The sequence below is a fragment of the Crotalus tigris genome, unplaced genomic scaffold (assembly GCF_016545835.1).
Source record: "Crotalus tigris isolate CLP2741 ecotype Arizona unplaced genomic scaffold, ASM1654583v1 scf7180000018556.678853, whole genome shotgun sequence".
Taxonomy (NCBI): domain Eukaryota; kingdom Metazoa; phylum Chordata; class Lepidosauria; order Squamata; family Viperidae; genus Crotalus; species Crotalus tigris.
Window position 1 is genome coordinate 251,204 of NW_024097075.1, and position 20,183 is coordinate 271,386.

At 38.3% G+C, this 20,183-nt stretch overlaps 1 protein-coding gene across 5 annotated transcripts in view; it reads left to right on the forward strand.

The window, feature by feature from the left end:
- The window catches only part of RBM20 (RNA binding motif protein 20), an 83,208-nt gene that overhangs the window by 44,568 nt on the left and 18,457 nt on the right, over window positions 1-20,183 (forward strand). For 3 of the 5 annotated variants that reach the window (XM_039354519.1, XM_039354521.1, XM_039354522.1), the window contains exons 2-5: window positions 8,293-9,412; window positions 10,138-10,199; window positions 15,622-15,719; window positions 17,367-17,455. In XM_039354519.1, the coding sequence (XP_039210453.1) occupies window positions 8,293-9,412; window positions 10,138-10,199; window positions 15,622-15,719; window positions 17,367-17,455 (1,369 nt within the window). Of the gene's footprint in view, window positions 1-1,443; window positions 1,687-8,292; window positions 9,413-10,137; window positions 10,200-15,621; window positions 15,720-17,366; window positions 17,456-20,183 lie in introns of those variants that run through there. The other 2 variants (XM_039354520.1, XM_039354523.1) reach the window with 2 other exon arrangements.

Sequence of the window (20,183 nt, forward strand, 5' to 3'; positions counted from 1 at the left end):
CGCTTTCTTCTCCTGGATTGTAATTGTGAAATACATTAACCTGAGTGTTACTGTCATTAGCATTACTCCAATGAGGTGTTACTGCATGTGAGAGAAGAGAGAAGACTGTTACAATTTCCCTACAGTCACATGATCACGTGAGGTGGCGGTCTCTAAATTTGATAAATAACATTTCAGTGCTCGGCAGCCTACTCACACTTACTATTGTAGTGGGTCTTCAGCTACCCCAACTCACCTGTCTCGTCCACCGTTTTGGCTGCCGTGAGCTCCTCTGGCCTTGCCACCAGGACTCCACTTGTTTTGCCACCCTGACTTTTGCTTACCCTGCCAGCCTGCTGCCTCCAGCTGATCTTCGCTGTCTTTTTCCTGCTTCTGATGAGGCACATCCAGCTTGGCCCTTCACAAGGTAGCTGCATGCAGATTTGTCCAAATTGTGTGTGGCTTTCTCACCAGGGTGTGAGGTAGCAAAGTGAGTGGAGCTCTGGGTCAGTGAAGCACGTGGCGGGCAGAGGCAGCAGAGCACAGGGTGGCCAAAAGAGCAGAGATGGAAGGAGATAGGTTGGTGGGGGGAGTTGCAGAGAAGGCAGCCCCTTACCTTACCTAGGCTCAGGAATAGAGAGATCGAGCCAGGAATGACTTGAATCAGGAAGGGTCATCACTTAACAACCAGTGGGGAATGCCAGGGTTTAGCAATGAAAATTCTGGTGCCAATTATCATCCTAACTTGAGGACTGCCTTATACATTTTTAACTTGAGATTGGGTAATATATTAGATAGCACTTGATGCACATATCTCATTTTTAAGAAAAGATTTTATGACATCAAAACCATTCATCCCCATAAGCTCTACAAATATCAAGTGGGCACAGATTGGCTTATATTTTAAACCAGGCATGATATATAGATTTTAAAAAGTCCTGAACTTCTGGTACTGTGTAGATCTGCCTCTCCTAACTGCTGCTGCTGAAGAATTCTTGGAATGCAGTTATACTTATTCGATAAATAGCTAATGAGTGTTTTGAACATTCTGTGCAATAGTAGAGAATTGAAACTCTGATTTATTTTAGAAAATACTGATGTTTATAGTTCTTTCTTGATGTTACAGAAACCACAGTAATTAGCATTGGCATGTGATAGACAAAACATTCCTTTATATTAGGCAAATTTTACTGTTCTTTTTATTCTGTTGGTATGCAGGATTTGTTGTTGTTGTTGTAAATGGCTTTCTTTGTGCATCAAGAGAAGGAATTTAATCATTTAATTAATAATGTGAATCATAACATCTTCACTTATTTTCCTTGAACTGGGCAGTATACACTAAAGTGCTCTGGAAACTCATGAAATAGTTGTTTTCAGAGTTAAATCATATATAGATATAAAATATTTAGTACTAATATATAACATTCTTTCTATCTCTCAATAAAAAATCATCTACTTTGAGTGAGCTAAAATTTGAATTATTACTGCTTCTGAAATAGTCTTTTTTTACTTTCTCTTTGGGTTTTGGGTATTGAGGGACATACAGGTTGCTTTTCTGTTGGCCTCAACCATTGTTAATTGATGCTGTTGTCGTGTGTCTTTGATGTTGTCTCTCCATCTTCTTCTGCGTCTGCCTTGTGTTCTTTGACCTTCTCCTTTTTTTGCACATGCCTTATACAGTATGGAATCCCATGACATCCTCTCCAGGTAAGCAAACCACTTTATTTGTTGTTTTTATTTGTTGTTTAAGATTGGTTCTATGTCAATTCTTTCTCTTATGATCTCATTTCTGATTTTATCTCTTATGGTCACTCCAGCAGCTTTCCTCAAACATCTCATTTCCGTGATGACTACCTTTTTTATGTTTTATTGTAAGTGTCCATGTTTGACACCAGTAACTTAGAGTGTGGATGAATATATTTTGCATGACGTGCTTTTTTGTGCTGATCAGTAGGTACTGCCTTATGTTGTAGGAGAGGAGCAAGCTATCCCAATACTTGGTTTATCTTACTGCATCTTCCATGAATATTTTTCCTAGATATTTGAACTTTGATACTTGTTTTATGCTTGTTCCTTCTATTATTATGTTTAGTAGAAGATCAAATATGACAGTTGAACAGACACTGAAAAATGAGAATAACTTTAAATCAGAAAATGTGTTGCAGACAATTAAGTAGGAAATCTGTTATTCTTATTTCACTTATTAATTGCAAAGCTAAATGAGATGGGATTATTTCAATATTTAACAGGCATGTTCCCTCTTGAAGAGCAATTATACAATCCATTGAGTATTGTCTCAGTCAGGCATCTCCCTCTAGTGGTGGACCTCGACTAAATTTACTCTTTTGTGGCCATTGCCAAAGCCTTGTCTACTTCAATCTTCAACTAAGTATATAAGTCAGAGTAAAAATTATAAACAAGTAAAAGGAAAAGGAAAATAATTGTTAAAGTATTCATCTACAGCCAAAGGCTTGCTGAAAAAATGTTCTTAAGTACCTTCTAAATATCAGAATTGTAGGAACTGACTGTGCCAAAATAATAATGAATTTATAATAAATCAGACATTTAATTTAAATCTCTAAAATTAAAAAAGGTGCTGAGATTATGTTTCCAGAAGGAAGCTATTTAAGTCATTCATCTTGTGATTGCATTATAGTAAAATCTAAATAAGGAAACTTTGTCAGGCATAATTTGGTGAAAGTTTCTTAGAAAACATTTAAGCCCTTTAAACTTCAATATTTTTCCCATTTCACTCATATTTGGTATCAAAGGTTTTTGGGAAGAGAGCTACATACTTTACTGTCTGTTTAAACAACAGTGAGAAAACCCAAGTTCTGCCATTTTTATAGCCATCCTAGCATCGGTCATAAAGAATAAGGCTCTAATTATAGAAGAAGAAATTCCACTTCCAACTTCCAACAATGTTAGTTCCTTTTAACCAAAGCAGATAGTAGCATCTGGTTAAGCTTGGCTAATCTTGAAAAAGCTAAGTATAGATAAACCTGATTAATATTAGAATTGAAGACTAATTTCAAGGTTATAGCCCAGCCTGGGAAGCTGAAAAAAAAAAAAAGAATCCTGAAATAAGGTGGCAGCCAAGCACTTGCATATTGCGTGATTTGTCATCAAGTTATGGAACACAAATTTAATACTCCAGCATTTGCTTTTAAAAATCTATAATTTTATTTGTTCTTGTACTGAAATCACATATTGCCTTTTAAATTGGAATTCGTTCTTTAGGATTTTTTAAATTATTTCTGTGCTGTAGTGTTAATACTGAACATATGTTATAAATATCAAGTGATATTACTTGCTATTTACATTCAGTGAGTCTAACATAGTAGGAATGGTATGCAGAAACATGTGATCTGTCTTCTAGTGTACATTTAGCTTGGTGTCTGAGTGTCAGTTTTTTGTTCAATCGGGAATATTGTAAATAGCATGCAGAGAGCAGTTATAACATCAATGGAATTTTATAGGAAAATATCGGCATTATACAAAGTATATCATCACTGTTGTTTTCTCTTGTGGCCAACAAGATATTCCAGCTATTGTATATTGCAAAATACAGTTTTTGATTATATCATCTAATCTCTTGTAAGTTCTAGAACTGACATAGAAGAGAATAGAATTCTTTATTGACCAAGTGTGATTGGACACACAAGGAATTGGTCCCCAGTGCATAAGCTCTCAGTGTACATACAAGCAACAAGTGATAACTGTGTTGTCTAGTATTGTAAGAGGTGTAGAATAGGAGGACGTAACCTAAAATCTACTATCATCTCTACAGTTTTGAGTGTGTTCAGTTCAAGATTGTTCCAGCTACACCACAGGGCCAATTGTTCAATCTATCTGTTAGAAAGCTTAATATCCATATACAACAGATTCTAGTATTATTTATAATATGAGAGCCAGTTTGATGTACTGGTTAAGGCATCAGGCTAGAACCCAGGAGACATGAGTTCTGTATTTTAGTTAATAATTTACATTTAGGAAATAAACTGCTTGAAAATCTGTCATCAATTATATTAAAAGTTATGTTGTAATACTCAGATTGTTTGACTGTGATTATATAATCGTTAAAAAAACACAGAGGCTGCTTCACTGATTTTATGCATTTGAACTTTTGTTATATATAAATAAAGCATACTGTTTAGTAATATTAATATACTAGCAAGTTATATCAATACATTAAGAATATATTTGAATAATAGCCCTATTTTTTTGAAAAATAAAATTTACAAAGAAATAGTGCTTTTAAAAAAATAATTCCTATAAATATATATATATATATACGTAGGTCTTTGGTTGTTCGGGTTTTCTCCCACATAAAATTGGAAGTGTCTTGGCGACGTTTCGACGAAGTCCCATTCGTCATCTTCAGGCTGGTGTTTTCAGCATCGTGCTTCGAGGAGCATGAAGCTGAAAACACCAGCCTGAAGATGACGAATGAGACTTCGTCGAAACGTCGCCAAGACACTTCCAATTTTACGCGGGAGAAAACCCGAACAACCAAAGACCTACATACAAACACCCGCGAAAACCTCAGAATATAAGGTGGAAGAAGCGACCCCTCCGCTCCGCAATGCCAGCTGAGTTAAGAACATATGGAGTGCGGGATGACGCCAGGTATGGCAGGACGTTCCGGAGAGTAAGGAGAGGAGTGAACCCGGATGGAGAACTGCGTGAGAGGGTGGAGCTTGTGAGACCAGCTTGCCGCGCCTCGCACCGGCAGCACCCATAGACTCCAAAGACTCCTGTCGCACGCGCGCAGGAGCGAGAAGTGTCGGAGCGAAGAGGAGAGCAGAAGAGGAGCGTTACCACGCTCAGGAAGATCGCAACTTCACCCCCCCAGACCAAGGCCCCAGATTACAGCACACGTGAAAAGAGTGCAGAGGACAAAAAGGGGGGGAGGAGTATGATGGCTAAAGATAACCACAATTACGAGACTACCCCCATAGATAAACATCCTATCGAACCACCCCAGCCAATCTGGAATATTACGTATGACCACCTTGACAACAGTTGGGTACAAGGGGGAGGCACCAAGGATGAAAGGAAAGACATTCACAGAGAGAATGACTGTGTGGAGGGTGATTGGGAAAAAGAAAAGGAGAAATGCAAACCACCACTCAAACCCGAGGGGGAGAATGGATTAAAAAGATAGAGACAATCAGAGAGGTAGGGAGCTTACCCCACCTACCTTGGAATCCAAAGAAAAGAAGATAGATGAAGATATACACGTAGCTAAGAAGGACAGGAAGAAACGAATCACCGGAGCACAATTTAACCAATTGGGTCCAGTGACGAGATTGAGGAGCCGGGTGCAGACTTCGGCTTGCTTATAAAAGACTCTCTCACTCCCTGGCGTCCCAGCCCTGATGATGCCGGCAGGTGACGGCGAAAGCTTGGCGTTTTTAAATTAAACTTTTATAGTTTTAATTAATACCTTGGTGTTCATTAAATTTTCGATATGAATATTCCCAGGATTCATATTTTTAGTGTTATTAACCATATATATATATATATATATATATATATATATATATATATATATATATATATATATATATATTTACCTTGAATGAGCACCCTGTCAGCCCAAATATGGGAGAAAGAAATCTTCTTTCTTTTCTTTTCTTTTGCCTGTATCAGCTCAATCTAGAGCCATCCACAAGCAGCAGTCGCCAACTGCAACATCATTTTACATTTTTAGGTTGCTAACAAAGAATAAAGAGAGAATGGTATAGCTGTTTCGAGTTCCTTTAACTCTCTTCAGCCAAACTTAATCTTCTGAGATTCGAACCTGGGCTATCTGCATGTTAGGCAGTTGTTATAACCTCTAAAAAATCTCCTCCCCCTGTCTCTCTCCTGATACAGCCGGCAAAGTGAGGAGAGCCTGTGGCTTAGAGGTTATAACAACTGCCTAACATGCAGATAGCCCAGGTTCGAATCTCAGAAGAGTAAGTTTGGCTAAAGAGAGTTAAAGGAACTCGAAATAGCTATACCATTCTCTCTTTATTCTTTGTTAGCAACCTATATATATATGTGTGTGTGTGTGTGTGTGTGTGTGTGTGTTTTCTGAGGTTTTCGCGGGTGTTTGTATGTAGGTCTTTGGTTATTCGGGTTTTCTCCCACGTAAAATTGGAAGTGTCTTGGCGACGTTTCGACGAAGTCCCATTCGTCATCTTCAGGCTGGTGTTTTCAGCTTCGTGCTTCGAGGAGCAATGTGTGGTCTTAGCTGTTTCTTCCTTTTAACTGCCAAAACTGAACATTTTAATAACAGAATAATCAGAGAAGCCACCGAGATAGAAAAACGCCCACACAGCATGAACAAACGAGATGATACCTCCCGCCTACCAGCCATTTGGAAACCCGCCCTGATTGACAAACGACTCCCTAACACAAAAAATGACACCAGACCCACACTCACAAAAACCACACAGGATGTCACCACCACACATTCACGCAAAAAGCAAACCCAAAGCCACACCGATGATGAGGCACGACCACAAACCAGAAGCCAGACCACAGCTGCATCATTAGCCACTTTAAACCCCTCCAATCCATACATGAAGCAAACTGACACCTCCATGAAGATGAGGCACGACCACGAACGTGAAGCCAAAAAATATCAATGCAGCCCAAAATCTTAAACCCCCTTGCAACTCAGACTAACCGGAGCACAACCAAACAGAACACTCCCCCAGCCAATCAGAGCACAGCCAACCCCCCAGCCAATCAGAGCACAGCCAAGCCCCCAGCCAATCAGAGCACAGCCAAGCCCCTAACCAATCAGAACACACCTCCACCCAATCAGAACACAGCCAAGCTCCCACCCAATCAGTTCATACCCCCACTGGCAGTTAAAAGGAAGAAACAGCTAAGACCAACATTGCTCCTCGAAGCACGAAGCTGAAAGCACCAGCCTGAAGATGACGAATGGGACTTCGTCGAAACGTCGCCAAGACACTTCCAATTTTACGTGGGAGAAAACACGAATAACCAAAGACCTACACATATATATAATATAATATAATATAATATAATATAATATAATATAATATAATATAATATAATATAATATAATATAATTGTTACAGTGTATAGAGTAATTTCCTTTTTGGAGGATAATCTAGAAATGCTATAAAATGCATATATATGATAAGTATCCAGAGCATGATACTAATACATTATTAAGAGTGTCTGGTCACAAATCTGTGTTCTGTTAAATGGATGTTGTTTTCTTGTTCCTCTCTATCTTTCATAGTACTGCACATTATGAGGCATGAGTGTGCTTGTTTACTTATAGAAATAATAATTCTGCTTCATTGGCACATTGTACTTTATTTGAATTTATTTAATGTAAAAAGATAGAAAGGAAATAAAAGTATAAAAGCAATGAGAACATGTATTTCCTCATATAATCTATTATTCATGGTTTATTAATTTAATTAAATTTATAAAATATAAGATAGGTTTTGAGACCCCCTGGGGCTGGACAACAAAGTAAAATGAATTAAGTATATAAACAGCATGAGAACTTTATAGAGAAGTTCCTGTTTCCCCCCCCCCCTCGTGCTTTCAAACTTTTTTTGTGAAGATACATTTGGACTTCTGAAATTGATTGTGTATTCTGTACCAGCTTCTGCCCAGTCTAACACCACTGAAATAACCTCCAGGGCATTATAATTATTCTGTAGATTAGAAATCAACAGTACCACTGTAAAAGGAAATGATCATAGTGCCACAACTCTGATGAACTCACATAAAAGCATTGTATGCCAGTGAAAACCATTTGTGAGACAGCTGTTCAAATACTGAAAAATCATATATTTAACAATACAATTTGGGCTTCAGTTTAGTTGTTAATGAAGACCCTTAACTGCAATGCGTACCTTATATGGGTTTATAATTTTATACAAAAATTAATAATGACAACTATGATTGAATGACACTTTGTTTCCTGTACTAAAAAATAAATTTTTCATTTGTATGATTCACAAAGAATATTCAGTAGAACATATTAAGCCTAAATCCAGCAGATTTATTATTCTTTAGCTATACCTCTCATACTGTAGTATTTTGGCTTGCAAGCTTCTTTTCGATCTGCCATTCGTCTTCATAAATGAAATGACTGGTTGTAAATACTTTGTAAGATGACAATTACATGTCATAAATCACTTTCTTCGCTTTCAAGTATTTAGTAAGGATGTCAGGAATAATATATTACCTCTTAGTCATAATTTGGTGAAAAATACCTACAGTTGACATTGATCAAACTTGGTTAAAATTATTGCTATTACTTTACAGTGCTGCCAAACTTCTGGACAAGAATATATTTACTGTCAACACCGCAAATCCACTGCTTCCTTCTTCTGCAAGTCTTCAGCTGGCTCAGCTTCAAGCACAGCTTACACTACATAGATTAAAATTGGCTCAGACAGCAGTCAACAACAACACAGCAGCTGCAACTGTCCTGAACCAGGTTCTTTCTAAAGTGGCCATGTCTCAGCCACTTTTCAACCAATTAAGACACCCTTCCATGTTTAATACCCTTCCAGGGCATGCTGGTGGTCCTGGGGCCACCAATACTAGATTTCCATCTGGTGGAATACATTTTCCAACACAGAACCCACCTTTGGCAGCCCAAGGTGGAACCCTGGCATCAGTAAGTAACCTTTCAAATCAAAATGTTAGTACTGTAGTACTAAACCCTTTTGGGGGTGTAATTTCTCAAACTGCTGGACAACAAGCTGTATCTATGGGTCTAAATAAAACTAGTGCCTCCTCTACTACAGGTGGATTTTATGATTACAATAAACAGATATTCCCCTCTGATGCTGGTCAATGCGGTCAACAGAGCCTTATAACCAGTGGTTCTCATCCAGTCCCAGTGTCATCTGGAAATGGAATGTCTGAAGGCCAACTGGGATTTCAGAAAGAGTTTTATGGAACTGTGTCTAAAGGCCAGCATACAACCTGTACACAGTCTTTGACATTTGCTGCTGACTCTCAAAATTCTCATCAGAATCAAAAAGGAAAGATGGGTTCTATAGTACATGAAAGAGAAACAAATAATCAATGGGAAAATCCTTCTACTTTCTCTAGCCAAAATAAAATTGACATGCCCAGTGCAAATATGTGGCCATCAACAAATGTCCCCTATGAAGTAAGGAGCGATCTCTATAACCCCGAGGAACCAACACCAGACACAAAATTTAGTGCTGGTACTCCACGTTTTTTCAGCAAAACTAAAAATGGTAAACAGAATTATAGTAATTCACAAACAAGACAGAAGCAGGAACCTGTTACCTCTGGATTGCCAGTGAGGCCTCTTCAGTCCAATGAATTAAACGACTTTCATAGTATTGTACCTCTTTGCTTCCCTCACATTTGTACCTTATGCAGTAAGAAGGTATTTGATCTTAAGGTAAGCTTGCTTCAGATCTGGGCCTTCTTAGTAAATTGTCTCTTTCCAGGTAGTAACTGCTTCACTGCTTAAGAACTACCATATCTGGGTTGCTTTATCAATAGAATCATTGCATCATAGTTTCCTGACACAATATATGTATCTTTAATTTTAAAAATAATGAAATAAATTTCTATCCAAAATCACAAAGTTTGCTGCTCCTTATCTTGCCTTGGTATATTGTAATTATTATTGTAGTTACTAGTTTCTGATACTATTCTACATACATATGCATTTGATGTCTCACTAACATTTCTAAATGAAAAGATGAAAGGTCATTAGAATTCCCTAGATAATTTTAATTTGGGTAGAATAACCACCACCAGATAAAATTTGTTCTACACCATTGATGTAGATGTGCATATGTGTAATGTACAGTTTTGTTCACGTGTGTCCAGTGACATTTCTCTAGATGGGATTAACATAAATTGAAATTGTTTTCTTATTAATAGCGGCATCACCCAATTGTACAGAGTAATGGGATTGAATAACTTCTGGACCTATTTGACTGAATGATTTAAAGTCTTCATTTGGGCTACCTATTTTTCAAAATATAACATCTTTTCTTTTATCATAATTTGATGAATGCTAGAGAAATTTTTCATAAACAATAACTACTATGGATATAGCACACAAGATGTATCTCTTCTGGTATTTCATTCTATCTTTCTTGTTTTTTAATTGAGGACTGGGATCAACACATTAAAGGAAATCTTCATGTTCAGAATTGCTTGACTTTCTCAGAGAAGTGAGTAATTGAAATATATTGATGCCTCTAATTATTTCATAATCATCTTTAGTTTCTTATATTTGTATGTGTGTGTGAATATATATCTATATACATATATACTCATACTCAGAAAACAATATAACAAATATATTTTTTTTTCAAAAGAAAAAGAAACAAATGTATCATTGTGACTGGCAATCCGTGACAAATGTAATATTAAAATGTAGCTTTGAGTAATGAGATTTCTACTTGTCTAAACTGTCCTCCATATCAATGGATGATCTCCCCTAATCATTTTGTGTAGATGTTAAAGAGGAGAGGTGAAAGGCTTGAACCCGGAAGCACCCCACATTGCAAAGACCTAGGGCACCCCACCCACCCTGTCTGGAATAACTGCAGAAGAAGGAATACCACCTGTGGGTTTTCTCGCGCCCAGCGGTCTCCCATGGGTGTTGAAGAACAGACACGTACACGTGGTTTCCTCGGGATGGGAGCCTCGAACAAAGCCGAAGCATCCCTTTTATTGTGTTATCAGAAGGCGGGTTTATAAGCACCTGGTGACCACCTTACACCAACCACATTTGTTATGACACAGCATATTAGCATATTACACGTGCTAACTTTGTTTTGCACACGCTACTATACAGCTGTTGCACATGGCACTAACAAACACCAAAACAACATTCCCTTGCACCGCATGGCACAAACTTGTTTTTTCACTTTTGACTTCCGCATACCTTGGCCTACTGCAGCTGATGACTCAGCCTAACAGGCCAGATAATCCAGATAATTCCAACATCTCCTACTTTTCTGTTTTATTTAAAATAAGGAGGTTGCGCTTTATAGGAAGTCATCCTCAGTGTCGCTTGGCAAAGTGAAGGCTGGTTTGGTTAGCAGGGGTTGCTGAACTGCAGTGATAGGTGTAGTTACTAAATTGACCTGTTGGTGGGTGAGTTCCTGAAGATTACAGTTTATTGCAGAAAGATGGTTCTTCAGGAAATTGCATTATCATATCCTGCTTCCCAGGTGATGGGGCTGACTCCTAGAGTTTGGGTGGGGTATGCAGATCTTCTCTTTTGTCTTCTTGATTGCTCTGGCTTCAACTTTCTGATGGTGTTACATTTGCATTTGTATGGGCCTAGCTCTTGCCTGGGGCAGAGAGATAGATTTGGGGCCAGGTTTGGTTTTAAAAAGCCCTTTTGAGGAAAAATATATTTTTCTGCCCTTTTTAATATTTCCTTCTGGGGGGGCTAACTTCCATCAATGGAGGCAGCAGAAAAAGATCCCTTTAGTGGCTCCCAAAAGGGGAGCTTGCACCCATAAAGTTCTAAAAGTCAGGGCAAAATTTTGTTAGGTGGAAAAGAAATTTATAGTATCCAATATTCTGTGCCAATCATTTTCAAATGTTGGATGTCACCTTTAGCTTCCAGTCAGGTTTGCATACCTCCCAAAATTCTTCACAGCCATGGTTTTCCTTAGTACATGACCACTGGCTGCCCAATTTCAAGGGTTGTTTCCTGCCTTAGCTCTTAATTCAGTGCATCCAGGTTTGTAATGTCCAATATGCCAGTCTATTAAATTTTCTTTAAATTGCACATAATGAGTTCTAGGAATCCCAATCTGAGCTCAATAGTGCAAAATATTCAGGGCATAAGTTTGGGATTTTTCCTGTTGCTTCCTTAGTCAGGGCATATGAATTGCAAATCACCTGAGGGGGCCTAGTTCCCTCCCCCTTGGAATCTGTTGGAAGTTGGTCCCACAAAGCTTTGGTGCAATAGAGCAAAAATCAGCCTGGGGAACTTTACTAAAGGTAAGTGGAGGGGATAGACTCTGAATGGTGTGAATGGTGTATGTGTGCATATGCAGCTATTTCTACAAAACAGGCAATACAAACATTCTGGAAAAGTTTTCCCTCCCACCAGATAGAAGTCCAAGGTGTTCAGTACTTGTTCTGCCACATATTCCCAAGTGTCATCTCTCCATTAATACATTCAACTGGCTTGTTACAATACAAATGGGGCAAGAAAGAAAAGTTTACAATGAGTTTCCACCCTCCCCCCACAGTCTTAATTTTCTCTTCTGAGGCTTCACGTGGCACCACCTTCCTTCTGCAGCTCTCACAGGCATCTGGGGAAATGGTAGGACTTGGGAAGATGCATGGTGGCTTTTTAGTGGATGGCTGGATTCAAACTCAATCCCATGGCTCAAATGGATGGAGGCAGCATCTGGGTCTGTGTGTTCTGCTTCCAAAGGCTTGGGAGAGGGTTTCAGGGCTGAAAGATACAAGAACAAGGTCTCCCCCCCCCTTTCTGGACGGACTCTACCAGGAGAGGCAGACAAAAGGTATGGAGAACAAAGGACAGAAATAGAATTGGAAGGGGGGTAGCTTGCAGGCAGTTTGAAAATGCTGAAAACTCCAAATAATTTTAAAAGCCTAATATTTTAAGGTGTGCAACTTGCCAAGGGTAGGAGAACATTTATTCTAAAATAGACCACATCGTTTTAGAGATTGGAAAATGCTTATTTGTTTCAGAAAAGTTTCATAGTAGCATCACCAATAAGTGATAGGATACGAAAAGTAACTTTAAAAAGTTATTTCCCCACACAAGCAGACTTGAGTTTCAAAAGGCTCTTGTAGATAGACACACAGAGAGAAGGAGGAATACAAACAAACAAACACAATTCTTTTTCTTCACTCTGTTGGCCAGACAAACAGAGTGAGGTTTTTCCTTTTTGTGGCTTATTTTAAGCAGAATTTCTAGCAGACTTTAAAATTCTTTTTCCTTTGGATTTGAAACAGTTAACAGTCACAGTTTTACACATCCTGGTCATTCATGAAAATACTTTCCTAATTTAACCCACACAGACATTTTTAGGGATCCTCCTTCGGGCTATGCAAGGCAATTTAGATATACATATTTTAAGAGAAGGATCAAATCCCTTTTAGTGGGAAGCAGCAAATCTTTCCCATTGTTTTTCAAAACAATTATTGATGATTTGGTCAATTCCCTAAGTTCTGGGAGGTCGCAACCTGAGGCTTAGAGAATCCTGTCCCCATACTCACGGTAATGTTTTGGGAGGGTGCTTCGTCTAGCTCTGACGACCGGCCCTGAGTTGCAGTAACTCTTCCGCTGAGTGAGTAAGAGGGTACCAAGAGACGTAATATTTTGGGAGGGTGCTTCGTCTATCCTGACGACCGGCCCTGAGTTGCAGTGCCCAGAGACCTGCTCAGAAATTTGAATCACGTCGGGGTCACCATTTGTGGGTTTTCTCGCGCCCAGCGGTCTCCCATGGGTGTTGAAGAACAGACACGTACACGTGGTTTCCTCGGGATGGGAGCCTCGAACAAAGCCGAAGCATCCCTTTTATTGTGTTATCAGAAGGCGGGTTTATAAGCACCTGGTGACCACCTTACACCAACCACATTTGTTATGACACAGCATATTAGCATATTACACGTGCTAACTTTGTTTTGCACACGCTACTATACAGCTGTTGCACACGGCACTAACAAACACCAAAACAACATTCCCTTGCACCGCATGGCACAAACTTGTTTTTTCACTTTTGACTCCCGCATACCTTGGCCTACTGCAGCTGATGACTCAGCCTAACAGGCCAGATAATCCAGATAATTCCAACAACCACCATAACACATTGCTTTCCACTCCCAAACCTGAAGTTGGTCAAAAAAGAGTACCATGGTCAGTGATATCAAAAGCCATGGAAAGATTCAGTAGGGCCAGAATGGTTGTGCCACCTCCATTCCAAGCCTTTGAAAAATTATTAACAAATGCAACCAGTGCCAGTTCAGTATCGTGCCCTGGTTTTAACCCAGATTGAAAAGATTTTAGATGATCTGCCTCATTTAGGATCCACTGTAGTTGTGTACCAACCCCCTCAGTAACCTTCCATAAAAAGGAAAGGTTGAAGACCGAGTCATAGTTGTTTAATACTGTTGAGTCCAAACATGGACTCTTGAGAAGAGGGCACAATACCTGCCTCCTTCAAAAAGTTGCTTTCAGTGGTGAAATGGGTGGAAAATTTAATAAATAAAGCAGGTGGTACCATCCCTTCCTGAAAAGAGACATTGATCACCGCTTGGACCCAACAACATGCCACCTTAATTGACCTTTATCAACTAAAGGGGTATGGGCCATGTCCACTTCCTCAAGAACAACTAGCCTGAACTCCTCCCAGATAACAAGACTCAGATATAACTCTGTAACATCCAAAATATTTACCTAGCCAGAGCCTGGCTCCAGGTGAAGTTGAGCAACTTTATCTGACAGATATTTAGAATAATCCTCACAGCAACCCTCCATGGGTTCACTGTATTCCTTACCTAGGAGGGATCTGAATGCAATAAGAGCAGAGAAGTAGTTACACTAAACAACTTTTATTGCCACAAGGTAAGTCTTAATATAGGGTATTTACCTGTGCTCAGTCAGTATTATTCTTTGTTTTCCTCCAGCAGTGCTTGAGGTGTCTCATGTCACTTCATTTCTTAGAACTCCTCTGTAAGCCATGGTGCTCTATGAGACCCATGTAGACAGAGACAGTCTGGTCCATGGAGCCCATCATCTGCTCATTCCAAGCTATGACCAGGCTTCTGCCTTTAAGCAAAATTCCAGGAAGAATCTCACATTCTCTTTGAAAAGGCACTGGGTCCATCAGGTGCCTTGGTGGGCCACTTGAATAGGTTCCATCTGCCTGAGATAGGAGGTAGCTGTGGAGAATTCTAGGGCCAAGAGAGCATGGTCCCTCCATGGCAGGGACTGATATTAATGTTCTGCAAAGCCAGATCATAACATCACTGTCATGGCAAACACAAGATCTAATATGCAACCTCCCCCCATGTGAGTAAGACCATGGATAAGTTGGACCAGGTCCATGGTGACCATGAATTCCTGCACTACCTTACACCTCTGGCCTAGAGAAGCAGATTGAAATCCCCCCATACTATAAGTCTAAGGAACCTCGCTGGCAGCTCAGACACAGAGTCCAAGAGTGTAGACAGGCCTGCTGCTGCCCTGCAGGGTGGAAGATAAGTGAGCAGCAGTCCCTATTGCTCCCTATGGTCTAACCTCATAAAAGTGATGTTTGTGGCAGGACAGATTGCAGGTGTTCTACTACAGATATTTTGGTGAACAGTCTCAGCTACACTGTTAACAAAAACAGAAGGAATGTTCACTGAATTCAGATACAATTCTCACTTGAAAATTCTCTATTGGTTGAATTTTTTTAAAGGCTTCAAAAATACCCAGGAGTACTAACTTAATGTTAAGCTTGATGCTTAGAATTTCATAATTTCTGTTACTGAGGTGGTATTATTATTAGATTTATTCAATATAAAAAAATCTGGTAACTAAACACATTAAGATCTGACCCATGTATTCTTATTCTATAGCTGAATTTCTACTTTTGTTTCTTTTTTTAGCACTGATATTCATTGTATGTTGCATTCAGCAGCAGAAGGAGTATTGCATTCTTCCTCCCCAAATAATAAAACTGTGTTTAATCTGTCTAGTACTGAAGGTAATTATCCAAGTAATATATATAAACATATATGTATATATATTTAATTGGAATATAGTTGACACAAGGACACATTTCATTGAATATTTAAGGAGTGTAATCATAATAGCTAAATTAATCTCTGTTTGAAGTTTTTATTTTTTTCCCCAAGAATGGAAATATACAATGTGTTTTTCAGAATATTTATGAATATACAGTAAGTATATTGGTAAAATGAAAAGGATGTAATATAATATAACTGTTGTGATCAAATTATCTTTCCTGATTATTTTGATATGTTTTGAAGCAATGACTTAGCTTAGCCTTTCTGCAAATTCCTCAACGACTCACATCATTCATTCATTCATTCATTCATTCATTCATTCGTTCATTCATTCAATTTCTATAGTTGCCCAACTCAACAAAGTAACTAAGGGAAACTTATAATTCTAAAATTATAAAAACAAAACAATTTAAAAAACAATAAAACAATAAAAACATACACAAAATAAACAGTACAAAGGTACAAACAGGTACAAACAGAAGCTGTGACTAGAAAAGTTACTATCAAGTTATAGTAAAGTCAAGTAATGCATTCCCTTAATGTATTCCAAGCCCCAGGCCTGGGTACCTAGCCAAGTTCTTAAAGCTTTGTGAAAGCTAACAGGGTTGGGGCCATTCTAATCTCCAATATTGCATAAGGCAGGGGTACAGCAGAACACCCCCCCCCTGTCTTCTAGTTCCCACTCATCCCAGTCAGCACTCTGCCTTACAGGATCTGCAGCAAGCCCAATCTGTTGGATCAGATTAGAGGGGTCGAAGCTCTTAGAAAAAGATGATTCTTCGGGTAACCTGATCCCAAGCCATTTAAATCTCATAATCATGTATCTTATGTCACATATTATTTCCATACTATTCTTTAAAACACCTTTTTGTTTTCCTAATGCATTTAAATAAACTTATCATGCACTTTAGCAGAGTACAACTACATTCATCACATCCTGGGTTTATCCCAACAGTTGCTTTAATGGAGGGTGTGTTTAAAATAAGCTCATAGAAAATAAATACCTGTAGATACTAGGTTATATATTACTTTCAGTGGTGCCAGAGCAAACCTTATTTTCTTCAAAGTACCAACACATATACAATTACATCACAATGCAGATAATAATCTTATCTGCTTACCCTCACATATGAGGGAGAGATGAGCTGTAGTTTTTACATGTATCTTCAGGATATATATTTCATAATTTGCCCCTCCCCCTTGTTGATACTATGACTGAGGATTAGAAATAACATGACTCATTTACCAGTTAATGGAAAAGAAGAATGAAAGAAAACCATATTTTAGGGATATAGAGTCACTTCTTATGAGATAGGTGGCATATAAGTTGAATAATAAATGCATTTCCTTAGGTACCTTTAATTTGATCAAACTTGATTCCCTCTATGTTTTATCAATCAAGAACAAATTCTCATTGTGATGTATTACGGTTTTTATATGTCTACTATCTCGAGAATCATAGACCATTGTTGGTTTTAATTAGCAATGGGATTCTTTATAGGAAAAATATAAATAAATGTGAAAGAATTTTGTCAAAATCTATGTTTAAAGAAATGACTTATTTTTTTGCATATATTTTCATGGAATATGTGTCATTTCTTTAGATTATCCTTTAAATGCTGAGTCTTATAATTCTGCATCTTCATTTGGCCAGTCAAGTTCGTCATTCTCTTACGTACCACTTGGTGGAAATGTGAGTATTTTTATTATGTTGGTTGCACAGTCAACCACATGTTTAGACTGGATTTGGAATTTTTATCCACCTATGGAATTCTTTCCAAGAACCTGAGATATGCAGATGTTGTTGTTTGATGGTATTAAAGATATTGTTGCAGGTGTAAGTGTCAACAGCTCGAGAATCCAAATAAGACTCCAGAATAATTCCATTTCTGAAAAACTTACTGTTTATTGAATACACTGCATGGTTATATCAAAGCAAAACTAATTCTGAGGTTCCCACACCAATTCATAGACTTAAACAATAGTTTTCCCAGCCAACCCCCAACGTAATCCATATCAACAAGTCTACTTTGTTATGGGAACCGTCTGCTTCAAATCCACACCTGTTCTGGTGTCTTGACAAGGCTTCAAGCTCCCACAGTCTGCAGCTGAAGTGAAGAAGTTTCATTTCTCCACATGAAAGTAATCCCTCCCCCCCTTTATCTAAAGGCAAGTTGAAATGCAGAGGTATGTAGCTGCCAAAGGGTCATTCTTGACAGTAAGCTGTTTCAAGTAAAGCTGCCTTTTGCAATTGACTGATGGTGGTTTTGTCAATGCCAAAGGCATTCAAGTGGTGCTATAGATGTTTTGGGATTGCAGCCAAGATGCCTGTTACAATGGGTTGCTGTGTCTTTGCTGCAACCATTCTATTTCTATTTACAGACCTTTGTATTTTGTGATTTTCTCCAGTTCTTTCTCTTCTCTTCTGCTGTATTCAGGCTTTCAGTGTCCACTATCTTATTGACTTTCTTATTGATAATTGTTAAGCCTGGAGTGTTATGTGGCAGGTGCTTGTCTGTTCGTCTGTCTGTCTGTTTAAAGTCCCCTCTAGCTTTTCATTTTCTATTCCTTTTTGATTCCATCAATTATTGCTTGCAGGCAAATTGTATTTCCTATAGTTTTTCCAATGCACCATTGTTGCTACTTTGTCATGCCATTGTTTGTCATGCCATTGTCAAGTCAGTCTGTCTGATCTTGCAGCAGCTAATTAAGTGGTCCACTGTTTTTTTGGCTTCTTTGCAGAAATGGCATTTTCTGTCTTTTCAATTCTCGCTTTGAATGCATTTGTTCTTAAGGCTTGGTCTTGTCTTCTGTCTCTTCCTTCTCTTCTCTTAGCCATTACTAGCTCTTGTTGTTATCTGCTTTGCCTGCTAGTTTTTTTTTAAGGTACTGGTCATATAACACTTTGCCTTGCCACCTCTCTTTTCTATTCTTCATTTGGTCTTTCTTCGAGACCAGATTGGTCTTTCCAGTAAGCCTTCAAGTTATACTAACTTCCATGCATTTTCCCTGTCCTTCAGTGAAGATGCGCTGATGGACATTCTTCCAGTGGCCTTTTTTGTTCCTCATTATAGTCCACTACACAGTCAGCCAGATATTTAGAATGGATTTGGCATTTTTATCCACTTACCAAGTTCTTCCTGGAGACCTGGAATTCCACTCGAGTCATTTTCTGTTCCATATTAAAATTGCCCCTGGACACTGGATTTCATGACAGAGATAGCTAGGTCTATTACCAAAGGAACAAGGATAAAAATATGGGTTAAACCAGTGGTGGGATTCAGCCAACTTGTACCACTTCAGCAGAACTGGTAGCTAATTTTTTGTTGCCCAGGCCCAGAATGGATTTCCAGAAGCAGCATCCACACAGAGAACAGGTTGTTCACATATTTGAATCCCACCACTGAGTTAAACCCAAAATAAAAATGGCATGTACAAAAATTCACCTCATGGGGGAAATAAATCACAGTCCATCTTGCAGGAGTCTGTTACTATAGCCAATATTAATAAACACAGCTTTAACTATCACATGGAATATCTTACTTGCCATATTGAGTCAGTCAGTGGGTTCTGTACTGGGCCAAAATTATCAAGACGACAGAGGGAGATTGCAACTCAAATGTCATCTCTTTAAATACCACTAGCTGCACCGTATATCTATTTAACAGAAAAAAAAGTTCTTTATAGGAATCTGTGGTAAAGTGAATACAATTAACAATAAATGAAAGAAAATGATAGTACTTTTATAATATACATATTCTTTGTATAATAGTGGAGTTACCCTGTTAATAAATAGATATCCACTATTTGACAGAGTACAAAGGAAAGCCAACAATCCAAAGTATCTTCCATCTTCCTTTTTTTGAGGAATACAGATTCTTAAAAAAGAGTTTACTAGGAAATATGTTGGTTATCAGGTGCATTGCTTCCTTTTAGAGTAATCAAGCACCAGAAAGTTAACTGGCAGAATCTTAAGTCAGCATTTAAAGTTCTTTAGTTGCAAAGATGTGATCAAGTCATTCTCCTTAGTCTCAAATTTCAGTTGCTACTCAAGGGTAAGGGTAAGGCACTAATGAAGTGTGAAGCTGTGTTGCCTTTTCAGCACAGATATCAAGCATCACTCTTCCAGAATATTTATAATATTCATAGTTATCCATGGGGGCCAGAGAGTGGGAGCAAATGACAAAACAGGAGTCACAACAACGTGATGCAAACCATGTGATTTATCTACTTGCCCCTGATGTTTCATTATTATTTTTTAATCATTGTGATGTGTACTAAGACATTGATGGTACAGTTATCTATTGAGTATTAGAGAAATGGGATGTGTTTTTAGATATAGATGATATATATGCATAGTGATTAGTAGAACTGTGGATTTATAGATTTCTCTAAAGTATTTGTAGTCTATATCTTACATG